This window comes from Oryzias latipes, chromosome 3 (assembly GCF_002234675.1).
Source record: "Oryzias latipes chromosome 3, ASM223467v1".
Classification (NCBI taxonomy): Eukaryota; Metazoa; Chordata; class Actinopteri; order Beloniformes; family Adrianichthyidae; genus Oryzias; species Oryzias latipes.
This window is the reverse complement of record NC_019861.2, coordinates 11,526,468-11,546,302: the sequence shown is the minus strand read 5'-3', so window position 1 is coordinate 11,546,302 and position 19,835 is coordinate 11,526,468. Positions and strand designations below refer to the sequence as shown.

The 19,835-nt window shown below is 39.0% G+C and overlaps 1 protein-coding gene across 1 annotated transcript in view; it reads left to right on the top strand.

Annotated features, from left to right (window-relative positions):
* LOC101166699 (A disintegrin and metalloproteinase with thrombospondin motifs 7) overlaps positions 1-19,835 on the top strand; it is a 202,016-nt gene that overhangs the window by 150,879 nt on the left and 31,302 nt on the right. Inside the window, exons 21-23 of the mRNA XM_023952917.1 lie at positions 3,452-3,625; positions 5,081-5,227; positions 11,633-11,795. Of these exons, the coding sequence (XP_023808685.1) occupies positions 3,452-3,625; positions 5,081-5,227; positions 11,633-11,795 (484 nt within the window). The remainder of the gene's footprint in view (positions 1-3,451; positions 3,626-5,080; positions 5,228-11,632; positions 11,796-19,835) is intronic.

Below are 19,835 nucleotides of genomic sequence, written 5' to 3'. Positions count from 1 at the left end.
CCCCCCCCCCCCCCCCCCAGCAAAGGGGCCAGGGCCACCCAGCCCAGGGGCCCCACCCCCGGAGGCGCCGACACCCCAGGCCCAGCACCACCCACCCCACACAGAGAGAGAGGAGCCAGAAAGCTTCGCCCCCCCCCGGAGCAAGCCCAGGCCCCCACCCCCAAACGCCGGCCCTAGAAGAGTCCTGGTCAGGCCTCGACGGGACCGAGGCAGCCAACTGGCCGGGGAAACCGCCGATAGCCTCAGCGGAGACCCCGACCCGTCAACCCCCCCTGCCCCGTACCAATAGTGCCCCCCCCTCCCCCAGAATGCCCCCCCACAGGACAGGGCCGACAAGACCCCCCCCCACCCCACCCCAGACCCCGCAGCCGAAACGGATGACACCCAGAGCGACCGGGGGCCCCAAGAGGGTTGTCCCGTCCCGCCCCAGAGCCAGGGAAGGGCCGATCCCAGCCCCAGGTGTAGATGGACAGCCCATCCGGCGCCGCTGGGCCCCCCCCGAGCAGGGCCCCCCGCCAACCCCCCCATCACAGGCAAAGGGACCACCCCCCCAAGCCAAGCCAGACCACCACCCCACCCCCCCACCACGCACCCCCACACCCAAGCCCAGAGGACAACGCAGCACCCCAGCCCACCCCACCCAGGCGCCGGACCCGACCCCCTGACCAACAGAGCCCCCACCACCCCCCGCCAGGCACCGGAGGCCCCGACCCCCACCCCGGCCCACGGCAGAAGGGCAAGGAGCAACGACGACCAGGCCCCCCCACCCCCTAAGTCATGGAGTTAGCTATGGGAGACCAGAGAGACCGAATTCTTTCAAAGTTACTTGAACCTTGGCTTGACATTTTTTCCAAGCTGATATGATCAAGCAGCAGATTTCTGTGTTGACTTATATTTATATTTTTCTTGCTTTTCCAATTTATTAAAATAGTTTTTTTAGCAATGCAAAGAGTTATGAAAATGATAGAGCCTAATCCTCCTTCTACATCGATGGCACTCACGTCACCAAGCACACAAAGTGACGGTGAAGCTGTGATTGAAACCTTAAGCCAGACTGATAGATCGGCACATACCTGCTGCCAGAGAGCCTGGACAGGCGTGCAGAACCACAGTGCATGCATGTAATTGTCGGGCAGATTACCGTCACAGTGCTGACAAATGTCTGAGTTGCTGAGACCCATCTTGAACATCCTCTGTCCAGTGTAGTAAATTCTGTGTAGAGTTTTGAAATGGATTAGCTGCAGATTTGGACTTTTTGTCATTTTAAAGGTGTTTAGACAAAGTTCTGACCAAAAGCTTTCATCTGTGCTGATGCTCAAATCCGCATCCCATTTTGTTGTCGGAAGTGAAATATTATTATCTAAATTACATAAAAGTTTGTATATTTTGGAGAGAGTTTTATTCATTGAGAAATTGATCAGAGTGGTAACTACATCTGGTAGCTTTAAATCGTTGTCTCTGTATTTAAACTTTTAGTAATAATTGATTTAAAATGCTGATATTCCAAGAAGTTATTTATTCCATGTTTGTCTTGAAGTTCCTGGGGAGTTATGAATCTTCTATCAATAATTATGTGCTCTAGTTGTTTTATGCCCCCTGCTTGCCAAGCTGGGAAGTGGATAATTTTTTTGTTTATGAGGATGTCTGGGTTGTTCCAGATGGGTGTCATTTTGCACGGTTGAATTGATGATTTTGATATTTTGAGAAATTCCCACCAGGCTGTTAAAGTGGCATTTATATTAATACTTTTGAAACAATCCTGTTTTTTAACTGTTTGGCTAATAAATGGAAGATCTGATAGGTTGATCTTTCCACATAACGCCTGTTCCAAGTCTAACCATGAGTTGGTTTCTGGATTATTTTTTAACCATTTTCAGATGTATTGTAATCTATTTGCAAGAAAGTAATTGTGGAAGTTAGGTAATTCTAATCCTCCACAGCTTTTTGCAGATTTTAAAGTTTTTAGACTAATTCTTGCAGGTTTATTGTTCCATAAAAAGCTTGATATGGATGAGTCTAATGTTTTGAACCATTTTAATGGCGGTTGTGTGGGAATCATTGAGAAGAGATAATTAACTTTGGGTACGATTTTCATTTTTACTGTGGCTACCTTGCCCATAAGGGACAGAGGCAGGTTGGTCCAGCGTGTTAGATCGTCCTGTATGTTTTTCAGTAATGGGGTGTAGTTTAGCTGCACCAGTTCTGATAGTTTGGGGGGAAAATTGATACCTAGATATTTGATATTTCCTGATTTAACTGGTATTGTGAGTCTTTGCTCCGCATTATTGTTCAGTGATAATAAAACAGACTTATTCCAATTAATGGAATAGTCTGATATAGAGGAAAATTCATTAATGATTGTTGCCGTTTCATTTACAGAATGTAAATTACTTAAAAACAGTAATATGTCATCTGCATAGAGACTAATTTTATGATGGCTGTGTTTGGTTTTAATTCCTTTAATGCTCTCATTCTGTCTTATTGCTGCAGCTAGAGGCTCAATAAATATAGCAAAAAGAGAAGGAGAGAGTGGGCAACCCTGTCTGGTTCCTCTTCCAAGAAAAAACCTGTTGGAAGTCTGTTTATATATTTATCATATATCTTTGTTAGCTGTAGGTTTCACATAATATTTAAAGTTTGTACTAATCCAGTTACTTTCACCATTTGTTTAACCAAAGAAAATGTCTATAAAGTATTTTTTCTCACATGTTAGTTGTAAAATAATTTGTCTTTGATATTTCCATGTTGACACAAATATACTGATAAGTGTACTTTAAGGTCCCTTTTTGTTGAAAAGGAGTGACAGCGTGATATTTCTATTTGAAGCTACCTTCTCTCCACCCTTGTCAACGCACATTCATGCCACCATTTACAACGAAAAGTCTATGTTAATATGAATGTATGCGCATCTCAGGCTTCAGCATTCAAGACTTGCAATTTCATTCGTAGCTGCAAGTTTCTATGACCGTTTCAGTATTCACTGAAATGCTAACTGTTGGAAAATTAATAATGCAGGAGAAATTCCTAATTTTGGTTTGTCCCAAGAATCATGTGATACCAAGTCTTTCCTTTACCAGAATAGAGCTGTGAAAGAAAATGCCTGGCGCAAGAAAAAGCTCCTCCCTGCTTAGTTGTAACACCATGGGCTAATCACGCGTCTAACGATTGCGTGTTTAGCCTGTTCTTGATCGCGCGTCACATGTCAGGTGTCTGTTGCTTAAGAAATGAACCCTGTATAAAACCATCTCTCTGTCGAATCACTGCTTCAGATGTGTAACTTCGTCTTGGACTTTTTTCATCACTCAGCCATTATCTCTCTGGACATTCTGTCACCCAGTTCTTTTCATTGGAACTCATTAAATCCGCACATCAGATCCGTCTGCTTTAGGCTCGTGGATATTTACATTGAGACTGCTGCTTTTGGATCCTAATCACGCCTTGCTTTCCCCAGTGCTCCAAGAACTGCGAGGGTGGCTCTAAATTTCGAGAGGTCCAATGCTTTGATCTGAGGGATCAAAGACCTCTAAGACCCTTCCACTGCAGGGCCATGTCCTCCAGGCCACAATCACAAAATCTCTGCAACCTGCAGCCGTGTCTGGACTGGTACACCTCATCCTGGGGTCAGGTGAGTGACTGACTGGAAGTGATTAGAACTTTAGTAAACATTTTCAACTGTGTGCTCTGCCTTTGCTTGACATGATTGAAGGGTTGGGGGTGGTTGCAACAGCTCAGTAGGCTGAACAGGAGTTTGACTATTGCGGGGTTGGGGGTTTAAACCCCAGGTGTCCCATTCATTAATTTATTGGGCATGACAGTTGCGTCACATAAATAATATTCACTAAATACCTAAAGTTAAGAAATGGAATTAAATGCGTTTTTTATCATGCTTGATATTTGTCATTCTTTAATGTATATACTGTAGTTAATGTATTAAATAGTAAGAAAACTCACTAAAACATCTTTAGTGTACTTTCAATCAAAGTCATGTGTCTGAAATCTCATTATATTAACATTTTGTAGAAATTCCCAGACATTTCTTGTGTTTATGTGTTTAGGTTGCCAACTTCTGAACCACAAAATGTATGGCAACAGTAATTTACTACTTTAGTGTAAGATGTCATTTTCTGTCTTCCTGACTTGTGTTTTGTCATTTTCACTCCTGTCTGTGAAAGTGATTAAGGCTTGGCACGTCTTTTCATGAATAAATGTTTGCGCATACAAATGACTTGCAAAACTCAGCTATGAAGTTATGCTCATAATTAACGATGCATTCCTGAACTTGCTCAGAACACAACCAGTCCTCAAGCAGCTTAAATTTTTCTTTTCTTTTCTTTTTAAACAAAGAGAAGAAAATGGCATTTGGAAACATTGGATAGAGTAAAAAAAAAAATAGTCAGAGATTGCAACGAGTAACAACCCAACTATCATGGCAATAACTCAAAAAAACTCTGAGTATGATAAGGTATTTATTGTACCCGTACCTACATGGCTTTCTTTACCTTGAAAATAATAAAGGTTTTTCCTGTAACTTTTCATCAAAGTTCTGTCTCTCTCTCTCTCTCTCTATCTATCAATATATATATATATATATTTTTTTTTTTTCTGGACCTCAGACATCTCAGTTCAGATGAATGTATATACATACGTGCATGTATATACGTATATACATGTATGTGTAAGCAAGTGAAATGAATGCCTGAAATATTTCTTTGTACTACATCATGCGGAGTAGTCATTTTCAGCCTGTGTGACTGAAATTTCAGTCGTCTGCTCTTCCCTCGACTGTCTTTAATGTACTGTCAGAGGAATCTTGACACACTTCTTTGAGAAAAGTACCTGCATATTGAGTATCAGCATGCTGTTTTTAACCTTTAAAAGGTGTTTTTTTATAACACAACAATTTGGCAATACATCTAGATGACAACTAAATTATAGCATTTACCCTAAAACCTGAAAAGTATTTAATATAAATAGAACAAAGTTTTTTGCTTGATTTGCAACTTCGTTCATTTTTTTTACATTTTTCAATTAATATGAGAAGAGGTTAAATGTGTGCCCTGTCTGGTGTTTTGCTGTGCAGTGCTCTGAAGTGTGTGGAGGAGGTGAGCAGCAGCGCATTGTCACCTGTCCAGAGGAAAATGGATGCGAAAAAGACCTGCAGCCAAGCAACATCCAGTCCTGTAACAGCCAGCCATGTGCTCAGTGGCTGACTGGATCCTGGGGAGAGGTACAACTCTGAATATATTTTACCTAAATCCATTCATGCTGACTTTTTAAACAATTTAGTCATTTTGATGCTCATTTCAACCCACAAATACAAATCTTTTCAATGTTATTGTTCACTTTTTTGGGGAAAAAGAGACTGAATTTTGATTTTCAAAACACAGATTGTTTTACTAAACCTGGACGTTTATTAATTTTTCTGTGTGTCTTCAAAGTATTGTGTGTTTATTTAAAGACTTGGGGCATATGAGTACAGTAATGGAAAATGCATATTTTAAAAACAAAATAAATGATTAATGGCCTTTCTACACCACATACAGAAAAGTTATTGCCATCAGTTTTTCTGAAACCTTTTAAGTAATTAAAGATTTGTTAAGGCAGAAACCTGGGAGCTAGCAACACATTTCCCCCACATATGACAAAAAAAGACAGAAATGTGACATGTAGTATGTCACAAATTCCTACTTTAGAAATTGATTAAATAGATGAGTTAATAGATTAATTGATTTTAAAGCCAGACCAAATGAAAAATATGCACGTGTATTTTTGTAGAAACAACATGAAGTGTAATTGTACAACAGCAAGTGTTTTTTAGGCTGACAACTTGTGTAAATTCCTTTCTTTTTATTTATAAGGAAATGATCGAAAGTCAATTGTGTGGTTGGCAGTATTAAGAGTGTTCCTATGATAAAGCCTATTACATACAATAATATAATTAAACAGCAAATAAAAGTCATACACCTACTTTTACTGTCACATAAACATTTTGGTACAGTCTCACATATTTGAGGATTGCAGCACAACATAAAGACCCACAACAATTTGTTGGTGGATCTTAACCATTAAGTGCCTATTAAGGAGTTCATATTTCCCCCGTCTCTGTTAAGAGAATTGGAATATTGGAGTTTAGTACGCTGAGTCTGGAAAGTAGTGTGGTACATCATTTTACTTGATAGTAGGATGTTCAAAGCTTTGCCAGCTAAAAACAAATATTAATGCGATCAAAACGACTGACTTTGGGATTGATCTTAACAAGACTCTTTGACAGTAAAAGCTCAAGAATGAAAGAAAGTCAGGTTGTTGAATGTAACAAACTTACTAGAAACGAGTGGCGATCAGCAATGTTCTCTGAAAGTACATTACATAAACTATAGAATAAAAATCACTTTCAAAATTATTGAATATTAAATGTGGCTCTAGGTCTGTATTTATTTGGACAGCAGGTAAACTCAAAAGCTAAATTTACATCGCCTTCAGCAACCCACAGTCACGTAAACCATTGACTGTATGATATATAACTGGACAAATGGCATGCAGCGCCCCTATAGAAAATGCCTTTTTTCCGGTTCCAACCAAATTAAGGCAATTCAGTCCCAGATTTTCTGCTATATGACCGTCGCCATGTTGGAACCAGACGTCCTCAGTAAGCTGTAATTGGTCCGTGTCGGTCTTAGTCTACATTTCTATCGCAACCACTCTCTCCAATCAGGAGTGAGCATGTTAGAAGGCCACACCCCTTCCGCTGAAAGGGGGCTCAGGAGAATTTGTCAATCAAATGCTCCGAATGTTCACAAGTTATGTTTATTGAGAAACTTGAACAACTTATGCTACAGCAAAAATATCATTAAAAAAATGTAGGATTAACAAGAACATGTTAATAAAAGGTAGAGCAAGAATGGCCATCCTGACGAACACGATGACTGAGTAATAGCTGTTTATTACTCAATAGAAGTCTCCGGGATTTTGACTTCTTGGGACCAGCAGGTAGTTCCTATTTGGAACACGAAGAGGGTTGTTCAGTCCAGTTCTTATTTACTGTCAATGGTGTAAATGTGTGAAAGCTTGAAGGGTTTCTAAAAAAATAAATGTTAACCATTTTTTTTTTCTCAGGAAAAATCATTCAAATGCTATGCATTGTGGTCTGGGGTATATTCACCAATCTAGTGACCATTGATGCACTCTAGTTTTTTGCAGAAACTGGGAGATTTGGACAGCTCTAGAGAACTCACTACATAGTGCACTAAGTAGTGAAGGGATTTGGACACAACCCAGGTTTTAGTTTTTAATTATCCTCAGCTGTTTCTATTTCAGTTAATTGATCCTTGGTATATCCAGCCTCTTGTATTTACTTCTTTATGTCACATTACATCTAAAAAAAAATTGTTTTTAAACATCTTAATTTAAAATTTACTTTGTTTTTAATACATGTATTTGCAATTAATGAATTTACATTAAAAAAAACTTTTCCCACATGGCATCAATTTGTAGTGTTTTGTACTTGGGCCTAAATCCGGCTGGAAATAGAAAATCAGTCTTTTACAGAATGCATACATTTATAAAATTGTCCCCTACATTGGGGTTCTGTAACACTGCTATTACTGAACAATGAGTTATCTGTTTAGAACTGGTCTTACATATCAAGTATAGTCCTTAAATAGACTCTCAAAGGAACTCTACCACCTAGCTGTGGTGCAATAGTAGCAGCTCAGGCCCACAAGGAAGTTTGTCCTCAATTTACCTTTAAATCATTAGCTGATTATGTTTGGCCGGGATAGGCTCCGGCAGCCCCGAAAGGGACAAACAGAAGAAGATGAATGAATGTTTGGATTACTCTAAATGTTATCTGTCCGTCAGTGTCAAAATGACCTCTGCCAAACACAAACAGGCTGAGTGCTTGAGGTGAAGCTTTTAGAACTGCACACAGTAAATATGTTTTAATTGTATTTATTTAACCCATTGATGTCTGAATTTATTTCCAGCTGTGAAAAATATGTTTTGCTTTTATGCAAATGCTATATTAAGTTAAGTTTGGAGCAGAAGTGGTTCGATGCACATTTGCATCAATAGGTGTCAGTTTTGTAAGAGGGATACTGCAAGATCACACATTTCTGTGAAAAGATGGGATCTCTGAACACGTCATTCATACACGCTTCAGTGGTTGTCAAGTTATATTAGGAGCAGAATTCCTCCCTGCTTTAACAAGACCATACTGCTGCTTAAGATGGACTATATATATTACTGTGAAATACTAACTTTAAAGAAAATTAAAACACCAAAACAACAGAGCCACAAAAAAAATTTCTAAGTAGTTTGACCAGAAGTGGCAAAGGATGAAGCAACTGCAGTTTGGGAACTAAACAATCTGTTGAGGGGAAGAAGTGGAGGAGAGATAAATAGAATTTATGAAGGATGTCATGTTTCAAATGGATCTGTTGCAACGCACCAGTATCAAAAAGATTCAAATAGGACTTAGTGCATTCACAAACTCATAATACTGAGTTAGCTATTATAAATCATATAACTCATTTACACTCATAAGTCACTTTGTGTCGAGCTCTTTGCTAATCAAAGTCAGAAAACTTTCTAAAGTGAAGCAGGCTGAGATGTACATTCCCTATATAGCATGGGAACAGATTATACATATTTCATCACACAGGGAAGACCTGAAGAAAAGAGCAAAGGACGATGACAGGAGAAAAGTCGGTGTATGATCAATCAAAATTATTTAAAAATCCAAAATGTTGCTTGCTGAGTATGGCGCAAAATAACTGGGCATCTTGATAAGACTTTATTATAAGGGTCCCTTTATTAATGTGAGTCGCTGCATAATCAAGCATTAAAGAACTAATAAATAAAGTATCAACTTCCACTTTTATGCATTACTTTGTATTACTAAGTGTATTATTTAATTCATTCATTAGTAGTTAACTGTAAATTACTTAACGCTACTTTTTGCATTACCAAGAATTATTAATGCCACTGCTTTGCATTATGTATGCATCAACATATTAATTTATATGTAGTCATTACCCAATTGTTAACTATAGTTAATAAACTATAGTTAATAGTTGTCAAGTAACCTTTGACTAAAGCTCATGAGGTTTGACAGCATTTATTAAGGGTTAAGTTAGGCTAAAAACCTAAAAACTTACTTACCTTTTGCTTACTAACTCCTAACAAACAACCATAGTAAATTATTACTTCAGACATTATTAAGGCTTTATTGTATAAAAACTAACATGCTGTTGATGCATATACGATGCAAAGCAATTGCAGAGGAAAGCTTTTATTGATACTTTGTTATGTGTTTGGTAACGTTGAATAATAATATCAGTTAACTGCCAAGTACTGTATTAAATATGACACCTAAAGCCCCCATATCATGCTATTCTTAAGTCTTTCAGAGTTAACTTTATCCAGATATATATGATAACTTGTGACTTTTGGCACACTAAAGAAAATACATTTTTTATGAAATATTCCTTATTTTTAGAGTTCATTTTCCTACCCAGATGTAAGACGACTCTATCTCTGAGGCGACTCTATCTCTGAGGCACCGCCTTTCTCTCCTTGTGGGTGCCGCCCATTTCATGATGTCAACCTAGAGCCGACCTTGGCAGCTCTGTATTTTTAACCCTGTTTTTCATCAGGAATTACCATTATGTCACACTTAATAGCTTGAAAATGATATAGGCACTCAAATATTGCAAAGCAATGCATAAAAGTATCTGTTAAGACTTTATTTATTATTATTTAATGCTTAATTATCAATGACCCACATTAATAAAGTGATCCTTAATATAACGTGTTACCACTATTTTCTTTTTACTCTGAGGTCTAGTGGAGACTTTAACTACAGCCCTTAAGTAATTGTATGTTAAAAGTTAAACATTATTCTTGATAAATGTAACTTCAAGTTGGAGTACAAGATTACTTTTCAGTGCAGATGTTGTAAAATGCTAAACCAGTATTTAGGGTTAAGTAAAAGCTGCAGGGAAACAGGATTCCCGGATCTCCAGTGGTACAGTGTTCAATAAGCTTTGGGGCAAACCTACTTAGGCAAGTTTTTGGTAACTTGTGAGGAATATTTTACTTTCTGATGTGATTGTGTGCAGAACTTTTCTTATTAACTTATTGATAAAAGGTTTCTCTCGTGTATTATTCCTAACAGTCTTTGTTTTGTCTTAATAGACACGAGCAGCAGGTTTACTACTAAATCGTAATATAATAGAGCCTGTTTCATTTGCCGACCTACTGCTGTTATGATGTAGAAAACGCATTTACAAGTGTAATGCAGTGGGGCAAACGGTAAAAAGAAAAAAATGTCACAGTGCATGCTGTAGAAAGATTCACGCCCCATAATCCAAGTTCAAAAGCACTGCAGTCCAAAATGACAGGAATTGTACAGAGCAGGGGAAGAAAGATGAGTGTACAGGCATGGAAGGAAAAGAGCAGCTGTAGAGAGCAGCAGAACATGAAAGGATGTGAAAGCAGCACTACAAAAAGAAAAGAGAAAGATGGAAGATATTTATTAAAGCACCTCAAGCCCCGCCAATTAACCCTCGAAAAGACAATCATTTCCTCAACTCTTTCCCTGCATGAAGAAGCAGAATGTTAAACCTGAGAATTATTAGATCATTTTTTACTAATTTGCTTTTTTGCAAGTAGAAAAATGATCATTCAAGTAGGATTAAAGGAACAAAATTCTTAACAAAGTAGAAAGAAAAGCAGACACAAAGTATTTCCTCTACTGCGTTTTTTTAACAATATAATATTTATTATGTGGAGTTATTTATTTATTTATTTGTTAACAAAAACATTCATCTTGAGAGGGAGTAAAAAGCTACCGGTAATCAATCAAAAAGTTGTTGTGTGGAGAATACACAATTTAAACAAACCCAATTCTACCAGAGGGAGTTAAGTCATTTCCTGTGAGCTTTTCTTCAGTTTGTGTCTTTGTAAAAAACTGTTTATTTCAAACCTGTCAGCAAGGAATTGGGGCTCGGGAGAATCTGTCAATCAAAAACTTTTAACATTTGATGTGAGGCCACCTACTTTTCTTGAAGAATCTGATTGGTCAGTTTTTAACTTAAATAACTTGCACTACAATAAATATATCATTAAAAAAATAGGAGTATAAAAACATGTAAATAAAAGGTAGTAGAGCTAGAATGGTTATTCTGATGGACTGAGTATCGTCTGTTTATTTTTCTCAATAAAAGTCTATTGAAATTTTGGTTTCTTGGAACCAGCGGGTTCTTCCAGTTTGGAACGCAAAGGGGGAGGGGTTGCTCAGTTCAATTCTCATTTATTGTCAATGTGTGCACCAGGGCTAATTTGTTGTCTTTTAGGTGACCTCTGATAAAAAGTAACTGTTTTAAATGAGTTTTTGGATTATTTTAATGAAAGTTTTGTAGTAAAGTTTGCTCTTATTCTTCAGAATGCTTAATTACACAGATCTTACACAGGTCTGGTAGCTCTGGACAGTGCAGCCACAGTTCTGACTTTGAGTGGTGGGGGTCTACTGTTGGGGAAACAAAGAGAGATCAATTCAAGTCTTTTAAGGAAAAACAGAAGTTAAGTTTGTGTGCGCTGTGGAAACTGAAGCTTTGGAAATGTTTCTGTGCAGTGTTCAGCTTCATGCGGTGGGGGTGTCCAACAGCGACTCATCAAATGTGTTGACACAAAAGCTGATACTGATACTGAGGTGGATCAAGGTCAGTGCCACCATGAGCTGAAGCCGGTCGGCAGCCAGAAATGCAACACACAGGAGTGTGAGAGCGCCTCCCCACGTAAGTATGTTCCGACATTTTACCTTAGTCAGAGGTACACCGCCTTACAGGTGGACACAGGCTGTCTGCATGCAGAACATTGGCAAATCTGTATGGGGCACATAAGTTGCCAGCATTCATTTTGTGATCCTAGACCACTCGGTAAGCCTGTAGAAAGAAAATGCTCATGCATATGTTTCACTGTGGGAATGCTGCAAGTGACAGGTTGTAGTGAACACTTTACACGTAAGGGGGAAGAGGGTGAGAAGCAGGCATGTCAAACAGATTTTTCAGTTTTTCAACTCTCCTTAACCCTGTGCAGGGAGCTTATTAGTGCTGTTCAAGTGAAAGGTGCACACCCCTTGTGTATCCCATGTTCACTGTCGGGCAGTTAGAAATGAGGAAATTAGACTATTACAGCGTGGTTTGTCTGGGCATCCCACAGGCGTCCTACGGGCGCTAACATGTCACCTGTTCACCTCATGAGTGCAACATTTGCGAGTGGTCAGCAAGAAGCCAGTGCACACAACTTACTAATGGCTACAGTGCTGCATAAGGGGACCCAACAAAGGCATCACCTGTGCGTTATAGCTGAGTGTAACTTACATTATCCTAAAGTTACAATGACACTGCCCTCAGCAAAGCATGTTCAAGCTGCCACTTCCAATGAAAAATCGGTGTAAATGTGCATTCAGGCTTCTGTTCTAAAAATTCTATTCAAACATTGCTATGCAAGCTTCTACAACCATTTTCAGGCTCAATGTGCAAAATGCGTGGCCATTCACCTAATATTTGATATATCTGAATAGAGCTGTGACAGAAAAAGCCTGGAGCAAGAATCAAAGATTTACACCGGCTCAACTGTAGGTGGTGGACAAGCACTAGTAAACAGTTAAAACAGTGGAAGAACAAAATGACGATGAAGCCCCTCCCTGCTTGTCTAGTGTTAACATCATGGGCTAAACACCCATTTAAGAACATTTGTTTGTCGATTTTGTCTTTGCTTTACAAACACTTTGGGATATTCATCACATGCATGACAATGGTACGTTCCATTTTCATGACTTCCCTTAAGTTTGCCCATGAGCCTTAAGGGAACTGCAGGACACCCATGCAGCTCCTCCTGTCTATGAATCTCAAGAGGCCCGGACAACCCAAAACCCGTAAAACCTTACAGGTCAGGCCATTGTGACTTCGGCATTATCAGGATATTTTACATGGTTTACCACATCACAGAATTTTTTTTCTAGAATTCAGGGGACCTGCACATGGATTTATTTGAATCACAGAATGAAAGGGGAGAGTTTTTCCATGTTACTGCAACTTTGCCTGGACAAATATCACAGTTTATTTCAAAGACGTTGCGTAATCCAATTGGACTTTTTCTACTTTCAAAGCCAGAGGCAGGAAGAACATTTTTCTTCCCGTCTTATTTTTCAAGTCTATTCATTAGTGTTGTAGGTAGAAATACGACTCCAAATGATGATAGATTCATGTGTTTGGTGATAACAGTTGCTCTTTGATTTTAAAGCATCTGAAAATTGTCATAACAGCAGCAAACCTAAAATGAAAGAATAATAAGTCGACTGACATCCAGAGGGAATTAAAATGTATGACCAGGCAAGACGGTGCTTGAAGTAGCATAATGTGGATCACTAAATTAGGCCAATATTAGATGTGTTTAGGGGTAAAGACTTTGTAAATGTAAATGCGCACACTGTTAAAGGATTGCCTTCCAAATCCAAACATTAAGCAGATCAGGAAATGCCATCAAAGATGTGTGCTGGTGCTCTGGTGGGAAACATGTCCCACTTAATGACAGCTTATGTTGTTTACTTTTTTTCCAGTGCAGTAAAGTTTGCTGCCAGATGTTGGCGTGCAACAAAGAGGAAGTGACACCCCAAAACTCTGAATATTTATAAGAGACAGAACAGAATGGCTTCCTCACGCTTGGCTGGTGGGCCATTAGACACATCACATGCTGTGCAGGACTTTGTTTTATGTTCCGAGCTGTTGAAAGGAGAGAGGAAGGGGAGAGAAGGAGAGAAAAGAAATGAACCCAACTTTATACAGAAGGACCTTTTCAGCTGCATTCACACCAAACATGATTCGCGCATCTAGAGCTGGGGCACAATCTGGACAATTTGCCAGTCCAATAGAACACAGAGTCAGACAACCTCACACACATGGTGTCCTTTACACTTAAGGGACATTTTAAAGCCACTAATCAACCTATGACGCATGTTTTTGGACTGTGGGAGGAAGCCAGAGAAAACTAAAGCATGCATGCAGACAAGAGTGCTGACCACTACCCCACCATGCAGCCCATTTATAATTCTTTGATTTATACAAATTTTGATAAACTCAAAACAAAGCACGAAAAATGTGTTTTTTTTTTTAAAGATCTTTTCCTTAACCTGGGGGCACAACAGAACTAAGGTCAGGGGAACGTCCGCCATCTGTAGCCCCAGAACTGCTGCTGGCTCTTTTTCGAACCTCTCTGGCCGTGTGTGGCTTCATAAGAAAATAAGGTGAATCGTGTAAACAACTAAAGGGTTTTTAATTAAAAGTTTAATTTAAATTTGTGTTAATTGTACTGAGTATCTTGAGTGTAATTTTCTAAGCCATAGGTAACTGTGTTATAGGTTTTCTTTTATATTCTGACTAAACGCTGCCTCAGAACAGCATATTTCATGCATTTACACCCATATATGCAGAGGTGATGGGTGTTCACAATCAGATAGTGAAGAATATGATATCTTAAGCTTTAATAAACCCTTAGTTCTACATTTTTTTAAATTTAAAACCCATTGTTCTAATTCCTTTATTAGCTTTGTCCAAGTGGGTGCAAAGGGTTAGGCTGTCCCTAATCATCTATAAATACTGTTTCAATCAATGTGATGGGAGCTGTGTTTGGAAAAAGGTTTTGTGAATTTTCTGTCACTGCTCTTAACCCTGCAAAGCCCACTACATCAAAGAATTGATAAAAAATATATGTTATTATGTAAATTAGGATGTTTTTTTTAACCTTTTGATGACATCCATGTAAAACAATATTAGTTTTAGATGCACAATATTGACTTGAGTGTTTAGGGAAAAAGCACTTTATTTAACCACTGTCTCAAATTTGCTTTATACATTTTTAACATGATGTTAATGTATTTTAAAACAGTAATGAAGTTAACAATGGGAGACCAGAGAGACTTCTTTCTTAGTTACTTGAACTCACGGCTGGCATTTTTTGTAAGCTAGTATGATCAAACAGAAGATTCCTGTATTTACTTACATTAATATTGTTCTTGTTTTTCCAGTTTAATAAAATTGTGTGTTGTTTTTTGCTATGAAAAGAGATGTGAAAAGATAGATGCTAATCCTCCTCCTTTGCATTTAAACCTTTTAGTAATTATAGATTTAAGTTGCTGGTATTACAAGAAGCTATTTATTCCATGTTTCCTTGTAGTTCCGTGGCTATGAATCTACTGTCAATAATTAAGTGCTCTAGAAGTGTTACGCCTCCTGCTTGCCGAGCTGGGAAGGGTAACTTTTTTCTGTTTGTCAGTTCTGACTGATGCATTTGAGTTGCCATATAGTATTTTAATCCAGTCAACCAATGATTCCCCAAACTCAAACTAATGGAGTGCACCAATGAGGAACTTCCAGTTTACTCTGTCAAATGCATCCAATGAGAGTACAGTCATTTCCTGGTTTTTAATAGCAGCAAAGTCTATTATGTTAACATGTCTGCAGATATTGTCACTCAAGTGTCTGCCTTTAATAAATCCATTTGATCAAGGAGAATTATGTGAGGAGTGATTTTTTTTTTCCTCTATTCTCTGTGCTAGTGCTGCATTGATTAAAGAAACGGGGCGATAGCTTGAAGGACTTGTGGGATCTTTGTCTGGTTTGAGAAGAAGGAATATGTTGGCTGAGTTCATGTTAGGTGGCATTGATTGGCTTTCTTTGATAAATGTAACCATTTTGTAAAACGTTGGTCCCAGCTGTTCCCAGAATTCTTCATAAAACTCAACTGGAAAGCCATCAGGCCCTGAAGATTTGCTGGCATAAGCAACAGAGCTTCTTTAAGTTCAGACAATGACAGCTGTGAGTCTGAGTTTCTCACTGGGTAGGTTTACATTATTAAGAAATGAGTTGATGCTTTGCTCTGAGGGATTGATCGGTGATGTGTATATGTTTTTTTTTTTAATCTTTAAACGTGTTTTTAATTTTGACCATGAGTGACATTTCCTGTCCGGTCCAAAATAGATGTGATCGTTGATTTTTCTTTATTAATTTAAAGCTGATTAGCTAGAAATTTGCCAGATTTATTTGAATATTAAAATATTTCAAGTTTAAGTCTTTGTAGTTGGAATTTTGTTTGTTTGTTTGTTGATAATGTCCTTTAAACTGAAAAAGTAATTTTTTCAAATTTCCAAGAGTGTGTTCCTGTGCAAAAGCAGCCTCCAGAGTTTTGATTAGTTTTTCTAGTTCTAATAAATCTGCTTTCTCTTTGTTTTTGTTTTTATAAATGTGGATTGGAAATTACTTTTCCTCTCATCACTGCTTTTGCTGTTTCTCAAATAACACATGGTGAGATATCAGGAGTATTGTTGAATTCTAAGAAAGCCTTAGAATAAATTATTGGTATTTTAACAGAGATGTATTAAACCTCCAGGTTATACCTGAGGTTTTGGATCTTTCTCTGAAAACATTTACAGAAACTGGTGCATGATCACTGATAATAACTGCATGAATGCTGGAACTTCTGATATCTTTTAAAATAAATGTACTGACTAATAAATAGTCTAAACTGGGGTGTGAGTGGTGAACTGGAGAAGAAGGTAAAACCCTTTAGTGTTTGGGTGACATGAGCGCCAAGCGGCGCAGAGACCCAGATCATTCATGCACTGCTTTAGAATACTTGCAGACCGCCATGTGCGCTGGTATGCTGCTGTGCTGAGTCTGTCAAGTTCAAGATCCAGAATTAGATTGACGTCTCCTCCTATAATGATTGTGGAGTCAGAGTGAACCGAGAGTGAGGTGAAGAATCTGTGAAAGAAGGAAGAGTCGTCAACATTAGGGCCATAGATTCTAGCTATGCAGAATTCTAAGCTGATATGTAAATGATTACAAATCTGCCTTCTGGGTCAGTAACTGGATCCTTATGGGTAAATTTAATATTTTTATTAATTAAAGCACCAACTCCTCTTTGTTTTGAGTTGTAACTAGCAGAGTACATGAATGAAAATTAGCTATATGTGCTTTTAGACCAGCCAGGTGATTTAAAACTTTCAGCCACTTTGCCCCAGAGGCAGTTCCACGCACATTCCAGCTAATAATGTTAACAAGAGGCTAAATAATGCACACGTGCCAATTTATGTGCGCATGCACTCTGCGCTGCATTTGTGAATTTGTGTGAGTGAACCTTTCCAGGCTGTGTGAGGTGCCTTTTGCGTGTCTCCTATGTGAGCCTATGTTAGGTGTTTGCTGTATGTCAGCGTGTGTGTGCTGGATCGCGTGTGTATGCCCGTATGCGCGCCCGTTACGTGTATAATTAAATGTGTTGTCTTAAGATGATTCAAATATGAGGAAGGGGGGAAAGGGGGGACTAGCACAAAGGAAAGAAGAATAAACAAAAACAGCATAGCCAAGGGGTGATCTCTGGATCCCGAAAGAGCCGGCCGTCCACGAACAGTTTGTCCACGGCGACCACAGCTCGGGACCCGGCGGTGAGGTGTGTCTTCCTCAGAGGAAAAAGGATCTTCCTGCCCCGCAGTGTCTCCACCGGAAACTGGTCAATAACGATGAAGTGCATTCCCTTCAGTTCCCAGCCGCCGCTCTTCATCAGCTCCTTTTGCTTATAATGCTCAAATTTAGCAACAATTGGTCGTGGACGCTGGTTGTCAGATCTCCCTCCTCCGAGTCGGTGAACCCTGTGAAAAGGCGATCTTCTGCACCTCCTCATTTGGAAGCTTCAGTTGGGCCTCCATTAAGGATTTCACCATAGCCTATGGGTCTTCTCATGCCTCCTCTGGAATCCCAGAGATGACCAGGTTGTCCCACATGCTCCTCGCCTGAAGATCCAAGAGGGTTTCCTTAATGGATTCTCTTTATGGAGAATCTCCAGCAGGTATTAGTGGCAATCAAGACCGGAGCGCTTTTTATCAGTCTAATCCAGGATGTCACTCATGCAGCTGCCTGGAGAAGAGGCAGCCCCGGGAGAATCGTCGGGTCGGCCACGTTTGGAGAAAGGTGTGGTGGTGCTCATCTTCCCCATAACACAGATACTGTAATTGTCGTCGTTGACTTTCTCCAGGTCCTCCAGGCTGTCAAAAGCTTATCATTCTTTTCAGATTTTGTTCATTTACATTTAATATGGCGATATAATGAAACAAGATCAAAATATTTGTTCAACTACTAACGCCAAGTTGACTCACCACACTCGTTTTGTCTGGTCTACATCATGACTCTCAGATGAGAGTTATGAGACCCAGATGAGTTATTCTCAACATAAAGTTCTAAAAATTAACCAAACCTTTTCATGCCAAAAGTGTTTTTTTTATTTTTTGAGATTTCACAGAAGCAGCCATTTTGAAATGACTAGGAAACGCCCTTCTACTGCCCCTAGTGGAATGATGATGAACTACGGAGCATAAAACATAAACCAAGTTATACAATGGGCTTTAATGGAAATGTTTAATCATGCTAATGACACAGGGGATTTAAAATGAAATATGATACGAATGGTAAAAAAAAAAAGGTAGAATAAAGCAGCCTGATCTTGAATTAACCACTTAACAAATATGTAAGAGATTCTTGTAAAAAGAAAAATAGAATAAACACCTTAGGTGTTTAACCTTTTTAAACATTTTAAGACTCTTTATGCAGGTTTTGAATAACACATATGCCTAATAGGCTCTGACAGAGTTGAAGGCTGTAGATCCCCATTTTAGTTGCACAACTCAAAAAGACAGTTTTTGTAAATGTGTGAAGCAGCATGCTGATATGACTTGGTATTAACACGCTTTTCCCTGTGGGTGGTAAATCTGACTTCCGTAGCCTCAAAGGTCTTCTTTGTTAACAAGCCACACAGAGGATGAGTTCGTTTTTTTTTTTCACTTAGACAAGGGGGAAAACGTGGTTAAAAGCAAAGCAACCATTCACAACAGGAAATGATAGCCTTCTGCGTGAAACGCATCTATGGATGCACAAATCCTACCTTTGATTTGGCTTGAAATAGACTTTGTAATGCTGCTCCTAAAAAAACTTTTGACTTGAAGTCAGTTGGAGTAAATCTTTGGCTTTGATGTGCACGTCTCTTTGAAGGCTGTGACTGGGATAGGCTCCCATTTGTGCAGCACATTCCAGGTGTGTCGTCCTGCTGCTGGAGATGTTTGAAGGCGTACGTTATTTTCACCGAGCTGCTTTATATTACATAAGTGTCCATCACATCTCCTAATGAGTGAATATCAATGAGCCCAAACATTATCATCAGTCACTATAAGATTAATTAGGAATGCTTCTGCAGCTGTACTCAGAATGTGGAATATATCAAATGCATAGGGAATGCTAAGAGTATTAGGGAGTTTTTTACGCTTCTGTGTGGGTTTTTTTGTTTTGGAGAACAAATATTCTGAAAACAAGTAAAACTTATTTTATAGCTAGCATAACCTTTGAAGTGATGCTGTTATGGCAATGCTTTAATCCAAATCCTGATCCTTACCTCTCTGGCTCACACTTTCTTTCTCTCTGCCTGAATGACCCTGAGTCATCCCTTCAGTTATGCTGCTATAGGCTCAGACTGCTGAGGGTCATTTCAGGACAAACTGGGTCTTTTCTTTGCCTTTCATTCTGCACATCCCCTCCTCTTTTGCTTTCTCTCTTACCCACAAATGTGATTTTTCTTGTATCTAAGCTGTTTATTTTAATAGATGTTCTGATGGTTCTGCCCTCGTCTGCTTCCTCTTCTCTAATTTCTGCAGTCTCTAACGTACCTCCTCTTCTTTCTTTCTTTTTATGAACAGATGGTCAAGTATTTTTGTGTTTGTTTGTCTCTTTCCTGGC